This window comes from Phoca vitulina, unplaced genomic scaffold (genome assembly GCF_004348235.1).
Source record: "Phoca vitulina isolate PV1807 unplaced genomic scaffold, GSC_HSeal_1.0 scaffold34, whole genome shotgun sequence".
NCBI classification, from domain to species: Eukaryota; Metazoa; Chordata; class Mammalia; order Carnivora; family Phocidae; genus Phoca; species Phoca vitulina.
This window is the reverse complement of record NW_022589737.1, coordinates 4,144,112-4,159,815: the sequence shown is the minus strand read 5'-3', so window position 1 is coordinate 4,159,815 and position 15,704 is coordinate 4,144,112. Positions and strand designations below refer to the sequence as shown.

General features: G+C 41.3%; 1 protein-coding gene across 3 annotated transcripts in view; it reads left to right on the top strand.

The window, feature by feature from the left end:
* The first annotated feature begins 794 nt into the window (after nt 1–794).
* ETS1 (ETS proto-oncogene 1, transcription factor) overlaps nt 795–15,704 on the top strand; it is a 128,173-nt gene continuing 113,263 nt past the window's right edge. Inside the window, exons 1-2 of one of the 3 annotated variants that reach the window (XM_032426166.1) lie at nt 795–882; nt 14,359–14,440. In XM_032426166.1, coding sequence (XP_032282057.1) covers nt 14,372–14,440 — 69 coding nt within the window. In that variant the 5' untranslated portion in view covers nt 795–882; nt 14,359–14,371. Of the gene's footprint in view, nt 894–14,358; nt 14,441–15,704 lie in introns of all 3 variants that reach the window. The other 2 variants (XM_032426167.1, XM_032426168.1) reach the window with 2 other exon arrangements.

Sequence of the window (15,704 nt, the reverse complement as noted above, 5' to 3'; positions counted from 1 at the left end):
TAAAAGATGCTGCATATTTTCATCTAAAACTAATGTATGATTTTCACATTGCTCACATTTTCTCTAAATGGGAAATATATGAACATTTCTGTCTTTTAATTGCTGTGTCAGAGTCAGGGCCACTGAAACTAATCTATTTTAGACATCACCTAAGCCAGACTTACATGACTAGGGTGTTTTAACTTTATTTTTAAGAATTCCCAAGGCTCTATTTGGTCAGCTCCGTTCCATATAATTATTTTCTTCTCCTTAGGGAATATCGCATTTCACATCAGGTTAACAGAGGATAAATAAATAAGGCTGAGCAGGTGACTTGTTGGTAGATATCCTGCTTTCTGACAGCCTTGTGGGACCTGATTCTACAGCAAGCTTTGGCTCTCCAGACCCCTTGCCTAGGTTAAATGGGACTCCATTGAATCCATGAATATTCACATATTCAGTAGAAAGTAAATCTAATGCATCAGCAGAGGATGAGACACCTTATCCCACAGAGCTAGTTCCTTTAGGCTCATCTCCCTCCTCGTTACTCTCCATGGCTGAGTTACATTTAATTGAAGGATAATTTGAAGGATAGAAAATAAGGTGTGGTTTAGTGTTACCCCAGCCAGTAACAACATTTGCTTTTCCACCTGGACCAAAGAGCCTGTCCTAGTGGCTGCCTCCACAGTGTCAGGGGCTAGGGCACATGGCCTTTTTTTCCAGCTTTCCCGGTCTTGACCACACCCCCCAATTTAAGGAGGCAGCTCTATTAGAAACATTATGGTCTTTGCATCCTCTATAGCCATCCAGCGGAGCATTCCCGCAGGTAGTTGGAAAGAGACCACAGACATTGAGGGAAGCTCACTCAGGACCTTTTCTTCACCCAGGCTCTCCGGCAAAGTAGTAAGTGAAGTGTGAGTTTCTGCCTAAAACTTTGCTATTTTTCTTTTCCCTTTTTTTTGTTTCATTCTGGGGGATTAAACAGTAAATTGATGGGGACTTTCAGGATACAGGCGGGTTTTCTCTTTCTCTTTTCACATTTTTCTATATATTCCATTCAATTACTTAATAACAATTTTCAAAAATACTTCTTAACATTCTTAAAATAGTCTGAAATCAAGAGTGTTTCACTCTTTTCCCTGCTTTATAAAAGCAAAATCACACACGTTTTAGAGACTCGCAGATTACTTGTCAGAAACTCTGAATTTTCCTCGCATATTGGAGCAGTTCCAAAGAAATAAAGCTGTAGTTAAACATAGAAATTCCTTTTTTTTCTTTTTCACTCCTAGCAAGTCTATTGCTTTCCTTTTTTTTTTTTTTTTGTTTTGCCTAGCCCCTTAATGAATTTTTATAGAGAGGAAATTGCTACAGGTTTGAATCTTGCAAGCCAAAGTAGCCAATTTTTTTTTTTTTGGTATTTTTTTGGGTGCTTTTCCCTGTTTTGTGACTCCTATTCCTCCAATATTCTACCTGTTTTGGGGGGCTGTAGCTGAGACAGGGAGAGTCTCAAAGTCACGGGGGGATTTCTTCTCTCCCCCGCAGAGCCGGACTTCAGTGGCGCTGCAGCTGAACAGCAGGGGGTGTGGACATCCCCCTCCATTCGGTGATTTTTCTCCTGTAATGCCACTTTGTGGCTTCTCAGCTGCTTTAACAAGCCCCTGTTATCCCACCTTTTAAAGTAGCATTATACGTGGACGAACTGTTCAAAAAATTCTGGGTTATTGAGATCAAGGCATTCACTTGTAGCTTTTCCTTACTGCTTTTTGGGTAAGATTTTTTTTAAAACCATTTCCCCCCTTATTTCATACCATTGCTGGGCAACTGAAAAGAGAGGTATCGGCTAAACAACAGGAAAAACAGATTCTACAATGATAACTCTGGCAGTTCCATTTGATTTGTAAAATGACTGACATTTTGACTCTTCATCAGTTGTGGCTCTGGATTGCGTTGTCTCCTTTTTATCTAAAAAGCAAACCCTTTGTTTCTGCAGGCAGGGGCTATGCGTGGAGGGTTTGCTGGGTGGCCACTGTTGCTGATGAGATTCTTACTTACCTGTTGTTGTTCCTGAATGGAGGGAAGGGACAGCTAATGAGTTAATGTCTGCAAAGTGCTTTGAAGATGAAAAGCCCTTTTCATGTGTTCAGTATTGTAGTTATTAATATTAATATTTGAAGAAGCATGCTGCTTCTAATTGTAAATCAACAACTTCCATCCTTGCCAACTCAGTAGTGAAAAAACAAACATTCAAAAGCAGCCTCACAGCCTCTTCCGTCCTGGTTCCGCTGCTGAGGAGGAGGGAGGCAGAGAGTCTGATTACAGAGGGCATCTTTGCTACCAGGCCCCTTACACCGATGTGCTAGTGGGTAGAGGGGCCACGAGGTCTAAGAGTAGAGCCTGGAAGAAGGTGGGTTAAAGGTGTCATCCTTCAACACCTGGTAATCTGTGGCCCTGGAGCGCTGGTTGAGAGCATGGACCTGGGCCAATTGCCTGCCTCAGATTACAATGAAGTTCAAAGGCAAGCGGGGTCAGAACTGGAACCAGCCGCTGGATTTGGCATCGAGAAAGTGGATGTGCATTTGGGTCCCATTAGGGACTGGCTTGGTAACTGAGAACAGGTATTTAACCTGACTGTTCCTAAAATGTGAACGATGATTTGCGCCCCACCTATTCCACAAAGATGAGTAAACAGCATAAAGAATAAAAGTGCCAATCCTGTTGAGGGACGGTCTGAAGTAATATTGTAACAAATTGGGTGTGTGGGTGCAGGTCCCTTGGGGAGTGTGAGGCAGAAGACAGACACATGGTAGGGAAACATATGATTAGCCCTGACATTCCTCTCTTTGATTACACCCAGAGCCTCAGTGTACTACTGAATTTCTCACCGATAATTGGCATTCTGCCGTACCTCCTGATTTTATTCATTGATGAACAGATCTGTTTTCCACAGCAACTCTCCTTTTCTAATTACCCATTGAAAATTCCCATTTCTGCATCAAGTAGCAGAAGGAAGGGTTACATCTTAGAAGCTGGGACACCCCCCACACTCCCAGCTTTCTTTCTTTCTATATGGAAATTAAAAAGTATTTAGTATTTGAGCAAACTAAATGTGGTATGCAGCAATTTAGTGGCATGGGAGGCAAATTTTGTGAGTATTCAATCCTGGGGAAACTCAGACATGAAAACAACTCATTTTATGTCTCTTCATCTCCTTTGTCCCTGCTCTACTGAAAATGTAGCTTTAGGAAACTCCACCTTTTAATCTTGGTGATTCTCCGGGTATCACACCTGGTTTCCTCCACTTTACCAGCAGGAGGATAATAATTCCTAATATTTATCGAGCACTTAGCATGCTCCGGGGCCCTTGCTGAGTGCTTTGCACAGACTACTTCATTTAATCCACATCGAAGTATTTGAGGTGGGCACTCTTGTTATTCCCATTTAACAGATGAAGACACGGAGGCTTGGTAATATGACCAGTTTAGAGGTGGGACCTGATTAGAACCCAGGGGCTGTGAGTCCAGACCTTGGGGCTGGCATTGGATCTCAAAGGAACCTTCGTAGCTTTCAGATACTTACACAAGTTTAGTCTGGATTTTTCTGCTTTGACTCATGATTTACTCTTATTTGGGAGGATACTGTGGAATAGGCCTCTTTTCCAAAGGGGGGGATCTGTGAATCAACCATTCATTGTCAGAGAGATACTCACTGTGTGGAAAAGTTACAAGGTCTGGTTGACTAGATCAGCATATATCTCCTCCAGTGTCTCTTGTGACCAATATCGACTGAATTTCTGTGCTGTCTCCAGCCTTGTGTTGGGTGATGTGACAGATGCAGAAAGAATAATAATGGAAGTTCCATTTTAAAATCAATATAATTTTATTTTAGAACACAAGATCTTACCTGAAAAGAGGTTGAAAATAAAAGACAATATAAGTGCTAAGCTATGTGACACAGTCTATGAGTGTTTTGGGACTTCAGATAGCAAGAAATAGTGTCTAGAGAAGGGAGTGAAATCTATTTCTGATCAATTTCATTTCTCATAGAAGAGGATAGATTTGATATTCCATTGACCAAGGGCTGCCACTGTCTCAAGACCTTAGAGGAGAAGGCTGGGATAGTACTTACTAGAAGGAGAGTCAAGAAGCAACTTCTTAGTGAAGATGTCAAGAAAATATTCTCAGTGGGGGAAACAAAATCTAGAAATTTTCAAGCGATGTGGAAAAGTAGAAACCCCCAGAATTTTAGCCTTTTTCTTGCATTTAAATTTTTTGAACTTTTCATTTTGAAATTATCTCCGATGCACCAGAAGTTGCAAAACACAAATCAGAGAGTTTCCAAAAGTTTTAGGTCATTTAAAACTGTGAAAAATATATTGCAAATTATTTTCCTTGATCACCTTTTGGTGCTCCCAGTGAGCTTTTTAATCCAAAAGGGTTCCAGTCAATGGGGAGAGAATAGCGATGCCAGTTTCTTGACATTAGAGGCTAAGACCACAAGTTCCTAGGAAAGGCAAGAAGCCTTGTCAGATGTGGCCATCCTCGGGCACGTGGCTTGAGAGGCACGGACAGGTCCTGAGCTGCAGGTTCCCCTGGCCAGGCTTGTATTGTAGCTAAGATAAAAAAATCAAACTTCTGCTCAGCCTGTGCCACAGATGTCTTCTTGCCTGGTCCTCAGTGGGCTTTGCCTCCTAATCACCTACCTTGTTGTAATCACTCACACATTTAACCAAGTTTGTCCAGACGCTTCTTTGCTCCTCAAAGTGAGGTCCTCTGAGTCACAGCATCAGCATCACGTGGGATCTTGCTGGAAATGCAGATCGTCCTCCGGCTGTACCTCAGACCTGCTGACTCAGGCTTTGCATTGTAACACCATTCCCAGGTGATTCCTATGCAAATCAGTTGGGGAAGTGCGGCTCTAAAGAAAAAAAAGCCAAAACACACAAAAAATTAAAAACGTGAACAAACAAAAACTCTTGCAGTATTTTCTGTAAGCAGCTTACTACTTCCTTATGTTTGTATCTAGTCGCTGAAGTGTTACTCCACAAAAGATAGACATTTATATCAAAAAGATGTTGGTTTAACTCGAGAAAGGCTACAATATTTCCCCCATGTGCCATGCAATCTTTCAATGGGTTTGCTCCTCACTGTAAGAAAAATGCTTACTTCTTGGTTTTATGCATAACAATGGTACAAATAGACTACCATTCAACAGAAATTGTGGTTCTTTTCTCCAGTGAAATTCTTAACTAATGCCTACTCAACCCCTGCTTACGGAAGAGAATCCTTTTCTGATTATTTAAATGCAAGTCCTTTAGAAAAAGAGACAAGAGATTTAGGCCATCTGGGTTCTAGCTCTAATACCTGAATGAATAGCCTCTGCTGTTTTGGGCACTGAAAATAATAATTAATAAAACCCGCTATGACTATGAATGCATGAATGCTTACTAATGCCAAGCGTTGTGACAAAATAGCAATAAATAATGACCACTATTTGTTGACCATTTTATCATGTGTAAAGCACTCTGCTAAGCACATTTATTTTATCCAGCCTTTCTCAATGATCCTGAAAGGATGGGTATTATTACCTCAATTTATTGTTGAGGAAACTAAGACTTTGTGAGGTTAAGAAACTCACTCGTGGCCATAGGCTCAGGTTAACCCGCAGTCTGTAACTCCAGAGCTCTTTATTGCTGGTAAACACTTAACCTCTCTGAGCACAGTGTATTCCAAGAAAAAAAATGGCGGGTTTGATGGCTCTTTTCCAACTCCAAAATTGACTGACTTTGCAAAATCCCTCTTTCTATAAGAGGGGCAGTAAGCTGTTTAACATTATATCCAGAAATCTGAACCTTACAATTTGGGCAGTAAAACAAATGAAACAACACCATGAAAATCATAATCAGACATAGTCCAAGAAGTTGCTTGCCGGATTTGAGAGATCTAAGGCAGCTGGTGTCCTTTGGTTCAGTTTGAAAAGGGCATTATTCAAATCTATCCTGTTCCGCTTTCATGTTCTCTTAGTACCTACCTCTGTTCATGATGTCTTTCAGTTTTGTTGAGAGCTTCTTAGGATCCCGAACCATATCTAAATTCTAGATTATATCCAATATGCTCCACACGCTGTGAGTTGAAAAGTAATTATTTAAAATTCTAGACTCTTTAGGGATTTCTTGGGCAGCATCCATCGGGTTAGAGGTGACATTTTTAGTCTTGCAGACCTTCTTTGGATTCGACTTGGCCAAGAATCTCATATACCATGACCTCCGCTATATCCGCCATTGTGAAGCAGAGTACTTAATGTCATTTCTCTAGCTTACACATTTTTGTTTCTAGTTTTTTAGTAAAAAACAATTTTAATTTATCTATTCAGTTATTCATAGTAACTACGATGTGCATGGTGGCCAACTGTGATCATTTGCTGAATTCCATGGTTAAATATAGGATTTGAGGAATGACATTTGGAGACGAGGCTGTGGGCACTTTTACTGTAAAACAGTGTACTGAATGTTACTTTCAGTCTTCCAGAGGATGCTCCCACATGAAGCCTGATTGACTAGAAAAAGTAGACTGCTAGTTTCTGCTAGGTTTCAGAGACTAGGATTGACATTGTGGTCATAAAATTCCTCTCATTTAAGAGCAGGCAGGTTTTAATGTATTCCCTTGATGTTTATAAGAAGCAACTCCGTTCTGCCCACTGTTCACAATGCCATTCCAGCAGTGTGACGGGGAAGGATTTGTTTCCATGATGAGGAAACATAAAATAGTCTACGAGGTACTCCTTATTTCCTAATTGCTATGGTACACAGACTAAAACCGTCTTATATTCTCTCTCTTTTTCAGGACATATTAACGAGTTACTCCTTGAGGAAGGGCAAAGCAATTACTCTTGTAATAGTATAACATAAGTGTATTTTTAGTCTTCCAAGAAAGAATGGTTGATCTATGTGAATTTGTACAGAACTTGAAAGTGTTATGCTTTAGTTAGGAGCTGGGGGTGGTTTAGAGAAATAGGAGATGGCTATGAGTCATGTTCATGCCTCTATTCAAGTAAGGCTTGGAGCACTAATTATCAGTGAAGCAGGGGAGAAGTAAGACTGTGATGTTAGCTGTACCCTAAGTGGCTGCTTTGTGAATTGAGTGAAGGTGCCGCGTTTAGTTTAAGACACAGAAGGCAACAGCACATAAATCAGAACACTGCCTTTATGGGTCAGGGTTGGCTACTTAAAATAAGAAGGAATGTTTACTACTGTAATGTTGAAATACCCAGTCAAGAAAATGAAGTTCTTAAAGATTTAGGAGCAAGGAAGAGAAGCTATCTCCAATTCTTTGAACTATTTCTCTTTTCTCTTTATTGCAACCACAGAGTTTCCTTGGGAAACTGTCTAAATATGCTTAAATTTGAGTTCTTGGGGGAATTGAACTTGGTAGCTTTTGTTACACTGACAGATCAAAGGAGAGATCTACTAAAATGACTGGAAAATTACCAATGAACTACTCATGAGAGTTAAGAGAATGATGTAATAGATAAACTTGTCAATTTGGTGCATTCATTAGTTTAAAGAAAAATATGATTCTGGGGCACCTGGGTGCCTCAGTTGGTTAAGTGTCTGCCTTACCGCTCAGGTCATGATCCTGGAGTCCCTGAACAGAGCCCCGTGTCAGGCTCCCCGCTCAGTGGGGAGTCTGTTTCTGCCTCCCATCCCAACCTCTCACTCCTACTCTCTCGCTCACTCTCTCTCTCTCAAATAAATAAATAAAGTCTATTTTTAAAAAAGAAAAATATGATTCTGCTTGTAGTTAACATTAAAGAAGTCTAATCTTAGTGTTACATATGGACGGACATCATCACAGGGGATGGATCTTTTTTTTGTTCTAGAGATATCTTCACTCTCTTGGAAATACTCAGACCATGAGACATACTGTTGCACAATCTAACTCTATTTCATGGACAGGTTCTTTCATTCAGTCAACAAACCTGTTGCATGTCTACTATGTAGGGTAAAAAAAGCAGTCCCTACTCTCAAGCAACTCAGGATTTGGGAGCAGAAACAGACATCTATACAGGAAGTACTCTGGACCAAATACCAAATACCAAAGTAGGCATATTGTTACAGTGAGTCCCATGGAGGAGGGTCGAGGGTGCTCATCTAACTGCCTAGGAGGTTCAGGAAAAGCTTCCCAAAGAGGTAGTGCTCATTCTGAGTCTTTAAAAACAGATTTTCATGGCATTCATAAAGAAGAAATTCAAACTATTCATTGGAGATTCAAGGTGTTGCCTTGAGGACATGGATGGCAATGTCTTTAGTTTGGCAAAGGTTCTGTCATTTTTCTTTGAATGGATAGTCCTTTTGGAAGTCAAATTCTTTTTCTCCTGCATTCTAGGCCAAAAGGGTGTCTTTTTAATACAAATTAATGGGAATCCTAAATTCTTGATATTAGGAGAAATCCTAGTTGCAAATCTATTTAACTTTTGCATAGCAAATTATCTACATTATCTATGTATCATAGCTTTACTCCACAGTTGAATCCTCCATGTGCCATCTTTCTACCTAGCATAGATTGTAGCCATGATTCCTGACCTATGAAGTTAACAGGAAGCCTGGAGGGTAAGGTCAAAGTTAGAACACAATGCCATTGTTGGTGGCTGTATAATTTTCGCTTCTCTATTATGGAAGGCAGTTTGTACACATTCCTTGTTCCAACAATACCACTTGAAGGTAGTTAATGACAAGAGAAAATATTTTAAGAACTTTTATCATGACAAGGAATTGGGGACAAATTAATTTTACAGTAATAAGAGGCTCATTAAGAAAAGAATAATGCATACATAAAATACAATACTCAACAGCCATAACTTTGGAACATAGAGCTATATTTCTTGACACAGAAAAATGTTCATAGCATATGTCAAATGTCAATGAAAAAAGCAGATAACAAAATAGCATGCAGACAATTATATCACGAAGGTAAAATTATGATCCTATGTATATGTTATATCTACATTCGAAAAGACATTAAAAAAGACCCAGAGGAACGTTGAACAGCGTATTAGGACAATTATCTCTAGATGGTGGGATTTTGGGTGATTCTGGCATTCCTTTCAGACATTTCTGTGTTTTTGTTGTAATTTCTTCAATAAATGTATGTTATTTTGCCAAAAAACAATCATTTTCGAAACGAAAAAAAAAAAAAAAAGCACTTAAGTGTAGTTTGCTATTTCCCTAAAGGCATAGTGTTTCCTTGAAGAGCCCAGAACCCAAAATGAAAAACAGTGATGTCACAGTACTCATGTAGAAATGCAGCCAAGGAGGGGCAGAGTTGATGTGTACTGGATTCAGCCTTCATGAAGGCCTCGTCTCTTTGGGATTTCCTACTCCTGCTGCCTCGGCCTGACATACCCCTGCTCCTCCCCAGCCTCTCTGCACTCTGGGCATCCCTCACCCTGCCCTGGAGGGATCTGGGTGAAAGGCAGCATCAACCTGCAGGTCAGGTCCCGTCACTAGGCTTGCGGAGGGTGGAAAGGTCCAGAAACAGTCCACGGGTAGCATGCTTTACAAAGGCTAGAGCTCTCCCCAGAGTCCCACAGAAAACTGTTCAAAGTCCATTACTGGACTGATACATCCACATAAACCAAATTGTTATCTTTTTTGTCCTCTGCACGGATTGAGCATTTTTATCTGGAAAATTGAGGAGAGCGAGGAGAGAGAAGCCCAGGAGAAGGTGGCTGAAGTCCTAGAGTCAGATCTCAGCCTGGTCGTTTACAGCATTGCCTGTGTCTTTCTCCTCATCTGTAAAAAAAAAACGGTGGGGGGCTTAGGCGAGTTAAAGGGCATGTACACGTTTTCTAACTTAACTCCTAGAGTCACCAAGTATAGTGTAGGGCCCGGGGTACAGAGTGAAGACGCGGACGAAATCCTTAAGTTCTAATGGGGTGTGAGTTGGTGAGACAATCAACAAGCAGCTAAGTGTCATATGGGCTGCTGGAGAACACTTCTGTGATAAGGTGACATTAATGGCCAACACTTAGAAATGGATCATGCAACAAACCTATTCTTTCTTTTCTTTTTTTTTTAAAGATTTATTTATTTGAGAGAGAGAGAGAGAGAGTGTGCATTCAAGAGAGAGGGGAGGGCCAGAGGGAGAGGAGAAGCGGACTCCCTGCTGAGTGGCGACTCATGGGACTCCATCTCAGGACCCAGAGACCACGAGGACCTGAGCCGAAACCACGAGTCGGACTCTCAACTGATTGAGCTACCCACCGAGGAGCCCCCACACCTATTATTTCAAGTGGATCTTTATTTAGCTCTGCAATCTATTCAGATTCTCTGATTTGAGAATCAAATGAACATCTGATCCACTTTACATTTTTGGTCTTGCGAGACCAAGTCATTCTATTATTCACTAATTAAAAAAAAAAGAATTCTCTTATGCTGCCTAGGCTGTCTTAAAGTCTGGAGATACAAAGATGAAAAAGGCCTAGTGCCTGCCTTCAAAGAGCTCCGAGTTTAGTGGGAGAGGCAAATAGAAACAGATGTTTATAAACCAGTGCGTTGGGCACAGTGATAGAAACACACGTGGGGAACAGAGCTCAAGGGCAGCTAGCCCTGATTGGGGTGAAGGCGAGGGCTGCAGGGGTTCCTGGCAGCGAGAGCTCCTGAGAGGAGCCTCAAAGCTGGAGGAGAAGCGGGTAGATGGCTAAGGAGCAGGAGTACAGGAGGGCATTTCTATCAGAGGGGGTCACATGAGAAGGGCAGGGAAGCGAGGGCTGGCCTGGAGAGCTTATGGGAACAGAAGTTCTACGTTTCAAGAGCAGAGGTGCAGTGGGTGTGGGAAGGCATGAGGGCTGAGAGGCCGGGGCAGGATCCTGAGGATCAAGTCACTTCAGACACATTTATCTGCTACTTGGCCATTGTTGGTCCCATTCAAGAAAAATGAGCTCCGCTTTTCACAACCCTTTCTACATTCTGACAGGCCTATGGATGCTTCTAGGCTAGGGAGTAAATCTTAAATCACATAGTTGTTTTGTACTTAGGTAATAAACATTTATAATGCCAAGACAAAAAAAAAAAAAAATTGGTCCAGCTGATGTTTCATGTTATGTGGGAGGGAATTCTCTTTGGCCAACAAGTCAAAAAAAAGTATCACCCAGACACTCCTTTTGCTTTTCCTGAAAGGGTTTATGTCCCAAGCAGCTGTTCTGTGTCACAATCTACAAGTGGAAAAAGGGTGAGTTCTTTTTTTCTTTCTCCAAAAAATAATACAGCAGTAATCCATTTCTGTCCCAGAGTTATTTCCTGAGATGAGAGCCCTTGAGTGCCCTGGCAACTCCCTCTGTTCAGCTTCCTCCCTGGGCGAAGGGCTTTTCCCCAAGGGAAGTGTCATTCATCTAACGAAGCCGCAGGAACACAGCCCCGCACTGAATCCACCATATGTGGAGCCCTAGGTTTCCTCCCTCACTCTGTCAGCTGGAAAGAGAAAACATATTTCCACTGAACCTTTCCCCAATCCACGTTGCTCGGAGCGGTGTTGTCTGGCTGGGTGATTGAAACTCTTGATGCCCCTGAGCTGGGCTTCAGGACAAGGCTGCCACTTCCAAAAGTCCTTTTTCTTATTAACACCTAAATAAAATAGGAATTCAGAAGAGGAAAGGTCTTTGCTGCTTGTGGGAGTATAGGGATGACTCATACGGCCACATGGTCACACCTCACACTGTGCAATCTTCCACGATTTCCCATTCCCCACACCTAGCAGAACTGACCGCTTATTTTTTTCTATATTGTTGGTAAACTGCTCGTCACATTATATTATAGTCATATGTAAGTCTGTTTTCTCCACCGTCTGAAGATAGAGACTGTCTTTCTCAGCTTTATTCTGAGTCAGAGAGAATGTAAGGTCCACGAGGTCGGGAATCTTTGTTTACCAAGTGGGTCCCAAATGACCAGAAGGGTGCCTAGCTCATAACAGGCACGTAGTAACTATTTACTGAACGGATAAGCAAGTTTCTAACAAGGGACGCCTTCACTGTGCTTGTTACGTGAATGGTTGAGGTCTGTGATGCCTCAGGGGGTCCGTGGGACTTTTTTGGAGGACATCGGAGGGCTGAATGGCCGGCACAAACAGTGCTCCCAAACCTGACATTTCCCAAAGCTATAGGTTGCCCTGTAGGGCCCTGGAGGGAAGACCAAATGTACCCTAGGGAATCTGATTATGGTTAATCCATTCTCAGGATGACACACTCCATGTTGTTAACTTGTAAGTCTCATCCATGAGTAGATTAAAAAAGTTCAAGTAGGGATATACAGATTGATGATGATTCATTAGGACTTTCACGTCCGATTTCAAGATTAAAGGTAAGGAATGTTTTAGTAGGAAGGGAACATTGAACTCATTGAGACTGTCTTCATGATATATGGTCAGGACCAGTCCTCATTGACCTATGTTGTATGTACCTTATTCTTATTTCATGCTCAGTGTCCAGCACAGTCTGACATGCGATCACTGCTCATTATTTTGAGAAATAGGTGATATTAACGGATACAGATTTTAACAACATCCTTGGACTAGCCTACTTTGATCTTTGTCTCCCCTTCAGCTTCACCAACCGGGGGTTCTTCCAGCTGCCATTTTGCTGCAATGGAGATCAATTCCCCTGAAAAACAAGAGAACAGCATCTTGGTTAACATAGCCTAGCTACCCTTAGTTATTTTATTTTTAAAAATTAATATTATTTTGTCTGCACTTAGTTTTGGAGAAAATGCATCATAAGAAAAGTAAAGTTTTAGTTAAAAATAAGCAGCACAGTTCTGGGTTAAGGTATGTCTTTAGACGGTTTTTAGCTTACTGATCTCAACCGTGCAATATCAGCCACTCTGTGAGTGTAGTCCTTAGTCGGTATAATTTCATATTGCTGAGTCAGTTTAACTATATCATTTAAATACATTTCATAGGAAGGAAGATATGCTCATTGGCTGTCAACTGAATGAAGACAGTGAACCAAAACCACAAATTGAACAAAGACGTATAATACTCTTTTTTTTTTTCTTGAAATGTGCCCGTAGCTTTACATATTAGCAAGAATGAAGGAAAAGACAACTACAATCCAGAAACAGTCAAGTTAAAACTAAAATGTCACGTCTTTTTTTTTTTTTAAGATTTTATTTGTTTATTTGAGGGAGAGAGTGATCAAGAGCATGAGTGGGGGGAGGGGCAGAGGGGGGAGGGAGAAGCAGACTCCCTGCTGAGCAGGGAGCCTGATGCGGGACTCGAACTCAGGACCCTGAGATCATGACCTGAGCCAAAGGCAGATGCTTAACCAACTGAGCCACCCAGGCACCCCTAAAATGTCACTTCTTAACCATAGGAATTTGGCCTTCGAATGCTGTGCCTAGGAACTAAATCTTCTAAATCACTCGAGAAAGACTTTTTTTTTCAGTATATAATATTGAGTTTATTAAAGTGTGTGAACTAATGCACTTTAGGAAGCATTTAGATTAACAGAGATGTTTGATACATAAATGATTTTCCTGATGACTGACAGCCAGCTGGAAAATCCCTTCAGCCAGAACATTCCTCAAGCGTTCTTGACAGTCAGATTTTTGGTGTAGATAACAGCTCTGGACAAGAATTACTTCATAGTGTTTCTCCTTTTGTTCCAGATGAATAAAGTTCAGTCCCTTTTTCAGGGTTTCTCTCTGTTTATCTGTGTCTCAGGGTCCTGGTTGATGTGTCTCTTCAGTCAGGCTTTTCCATCCTTCTTCCCCTCAGACCTTTCTTTATTTACTCTTTTATCAAATTTATGCTACACCTGGGTGCTGAGTGCACCTGCTGTGTGTCAGGCCTGGTTGGGCTGGAGGGTGATAGATGGATGGGGATGTTACTCAAAATGACACGTAAGACCTGGTCCTTGTCCAGAAACCCTACAAAAGGTCTTTTTGTAGATGCTTTTCCTGCTTCTTGACTTTAGTTCACAGAGGCTGTGCACTATCCCTGCGACTTTGCAGCCAAGGGGCTGCCCTTTCTCTGTGTGCCTGGGATCCATCATTTCATCTTTCTGAATTCTCGTTTCCTTCTCTGTAGCATAAAGAGGTGAACTCTAGGGGCCCCTGGGTGGCTCAGCCAGTTAGGTGTCTGACTCTTGATTTCAGCTCAGGTCATGATCTCAGGGTTGTGAGATCGAGTCCCATGTCAGGCTTCGCGAGGAGCCTGTTTAAGATTCTCCCTCTCTCCCTCTCCTTCCCTCTTAAAAAGAAATACTAAAAAAAAGAAGAGGTGAGCTCTACGGTTCCTAGGAGACACCCAGTTCTACGATTCGAACCCCCTTTGGCTTCTAGTGCACACACTGGTGCATCCAGTGGCTCAGTGAAGGCTTTCTCCCACGCAGGTGCTGAGTGAGGATGAGCTACTTTGTGGATTCTGCAGCCAGTGGCCCCGCCCCTTATTCAGCTGCGCGTCCTGCAATGGCGGTAAGTGGGGCCCCCTCCCTGCTCTCCCCTTGCCCACCCTGCCTCTCTTGGCTTCCCCCTGCTTCCGGCATCCTGACCTCTGTTGGACAGAGAAGCCCGGACCTGACTCCGGATTTGGAATCAGCCTTGAATCTTTTGGAGGAGCTAAATTGTGAGATCATCTATCTTTTTATCAGTACATAAAGTAAAAATCCAAGACTGATGGATTTGCTGAGAAAGGTTTTTTTAGTGTGTTTGGGTTTCAGAGAAAATGACTCAAACTTGATTAATGGTTAAAGCCAGGTGATTTTTCACTGCTCAGTTCACTTGGTGAAGATTTTTCACATATTGATATACCTTAGGCTTATCTTAACATAGTTAAATTTATTTTGGGCCTCATACGTAAACGCTAAATAACACAAGCCTTCTAATCACAGAATTTAAAACTGGGAAATATAACAGTGAGTTTACAGGAAAATGTTATAAATCCCAGAATAAGAGAGGTAAAAGGAACTTTAAAATTAGGAGTAGATAAAGTTTCTTGCCCTTAGGGAAGAAGACCCTCACCCAAGCTATGTGTTGATCAGTAGAAATGTTTAGATGAATTTCTTATAAATTGATTGTGTGAGCGATCCCATGATGCTATCATCGATCAATGGCAATGTGGAATGAACTTTAATATTAGCTGATGTATTATTAACTATTCATTATAAATTCTGTATGTTTTCATATGAAGAAAGCCAACATAAACGTTGAAATTTTTCCACTTATTCTGGAAATGGACAGATAAGTTTAATGTTAAGTCTTCCCAGTACATTTATGGGTCTAAATAGACACAAGAGATCTGAGCTCTTTTCTGACTCTGGTCTTGGACTGTCCTGCCTGATGTTCTGCAGAATTTTTCACACTGGTATCCTTGAATTAACCATGCCTGCTCACTGTAATTGTATTTTGAAAGATCTGATGTATTTGCAAATTATTTTCTGTAGCATTGAAAAAATAATTGCTCAAAAGCTATTCTATATTCAAGGAGTGATTATCACTACTCTCTTTACTGGCTATTCTGAAACACCTGCTTTTTTCTCTTTTAAATGACTGTTGTTTTCATATAACCCTCATTCACTTTTCTAAGAAAATTAGAATCAGGAAAAAGTTTAGAGTACAATTAACACCAGAAATATATTTAGAAATACACACACACACACACACACAGACACGCAACAAGTCCAGACCAGCAGTCACTCAGTTTTGCTTAACAGAAATCGCCCAGAGACTTGGACTTGCA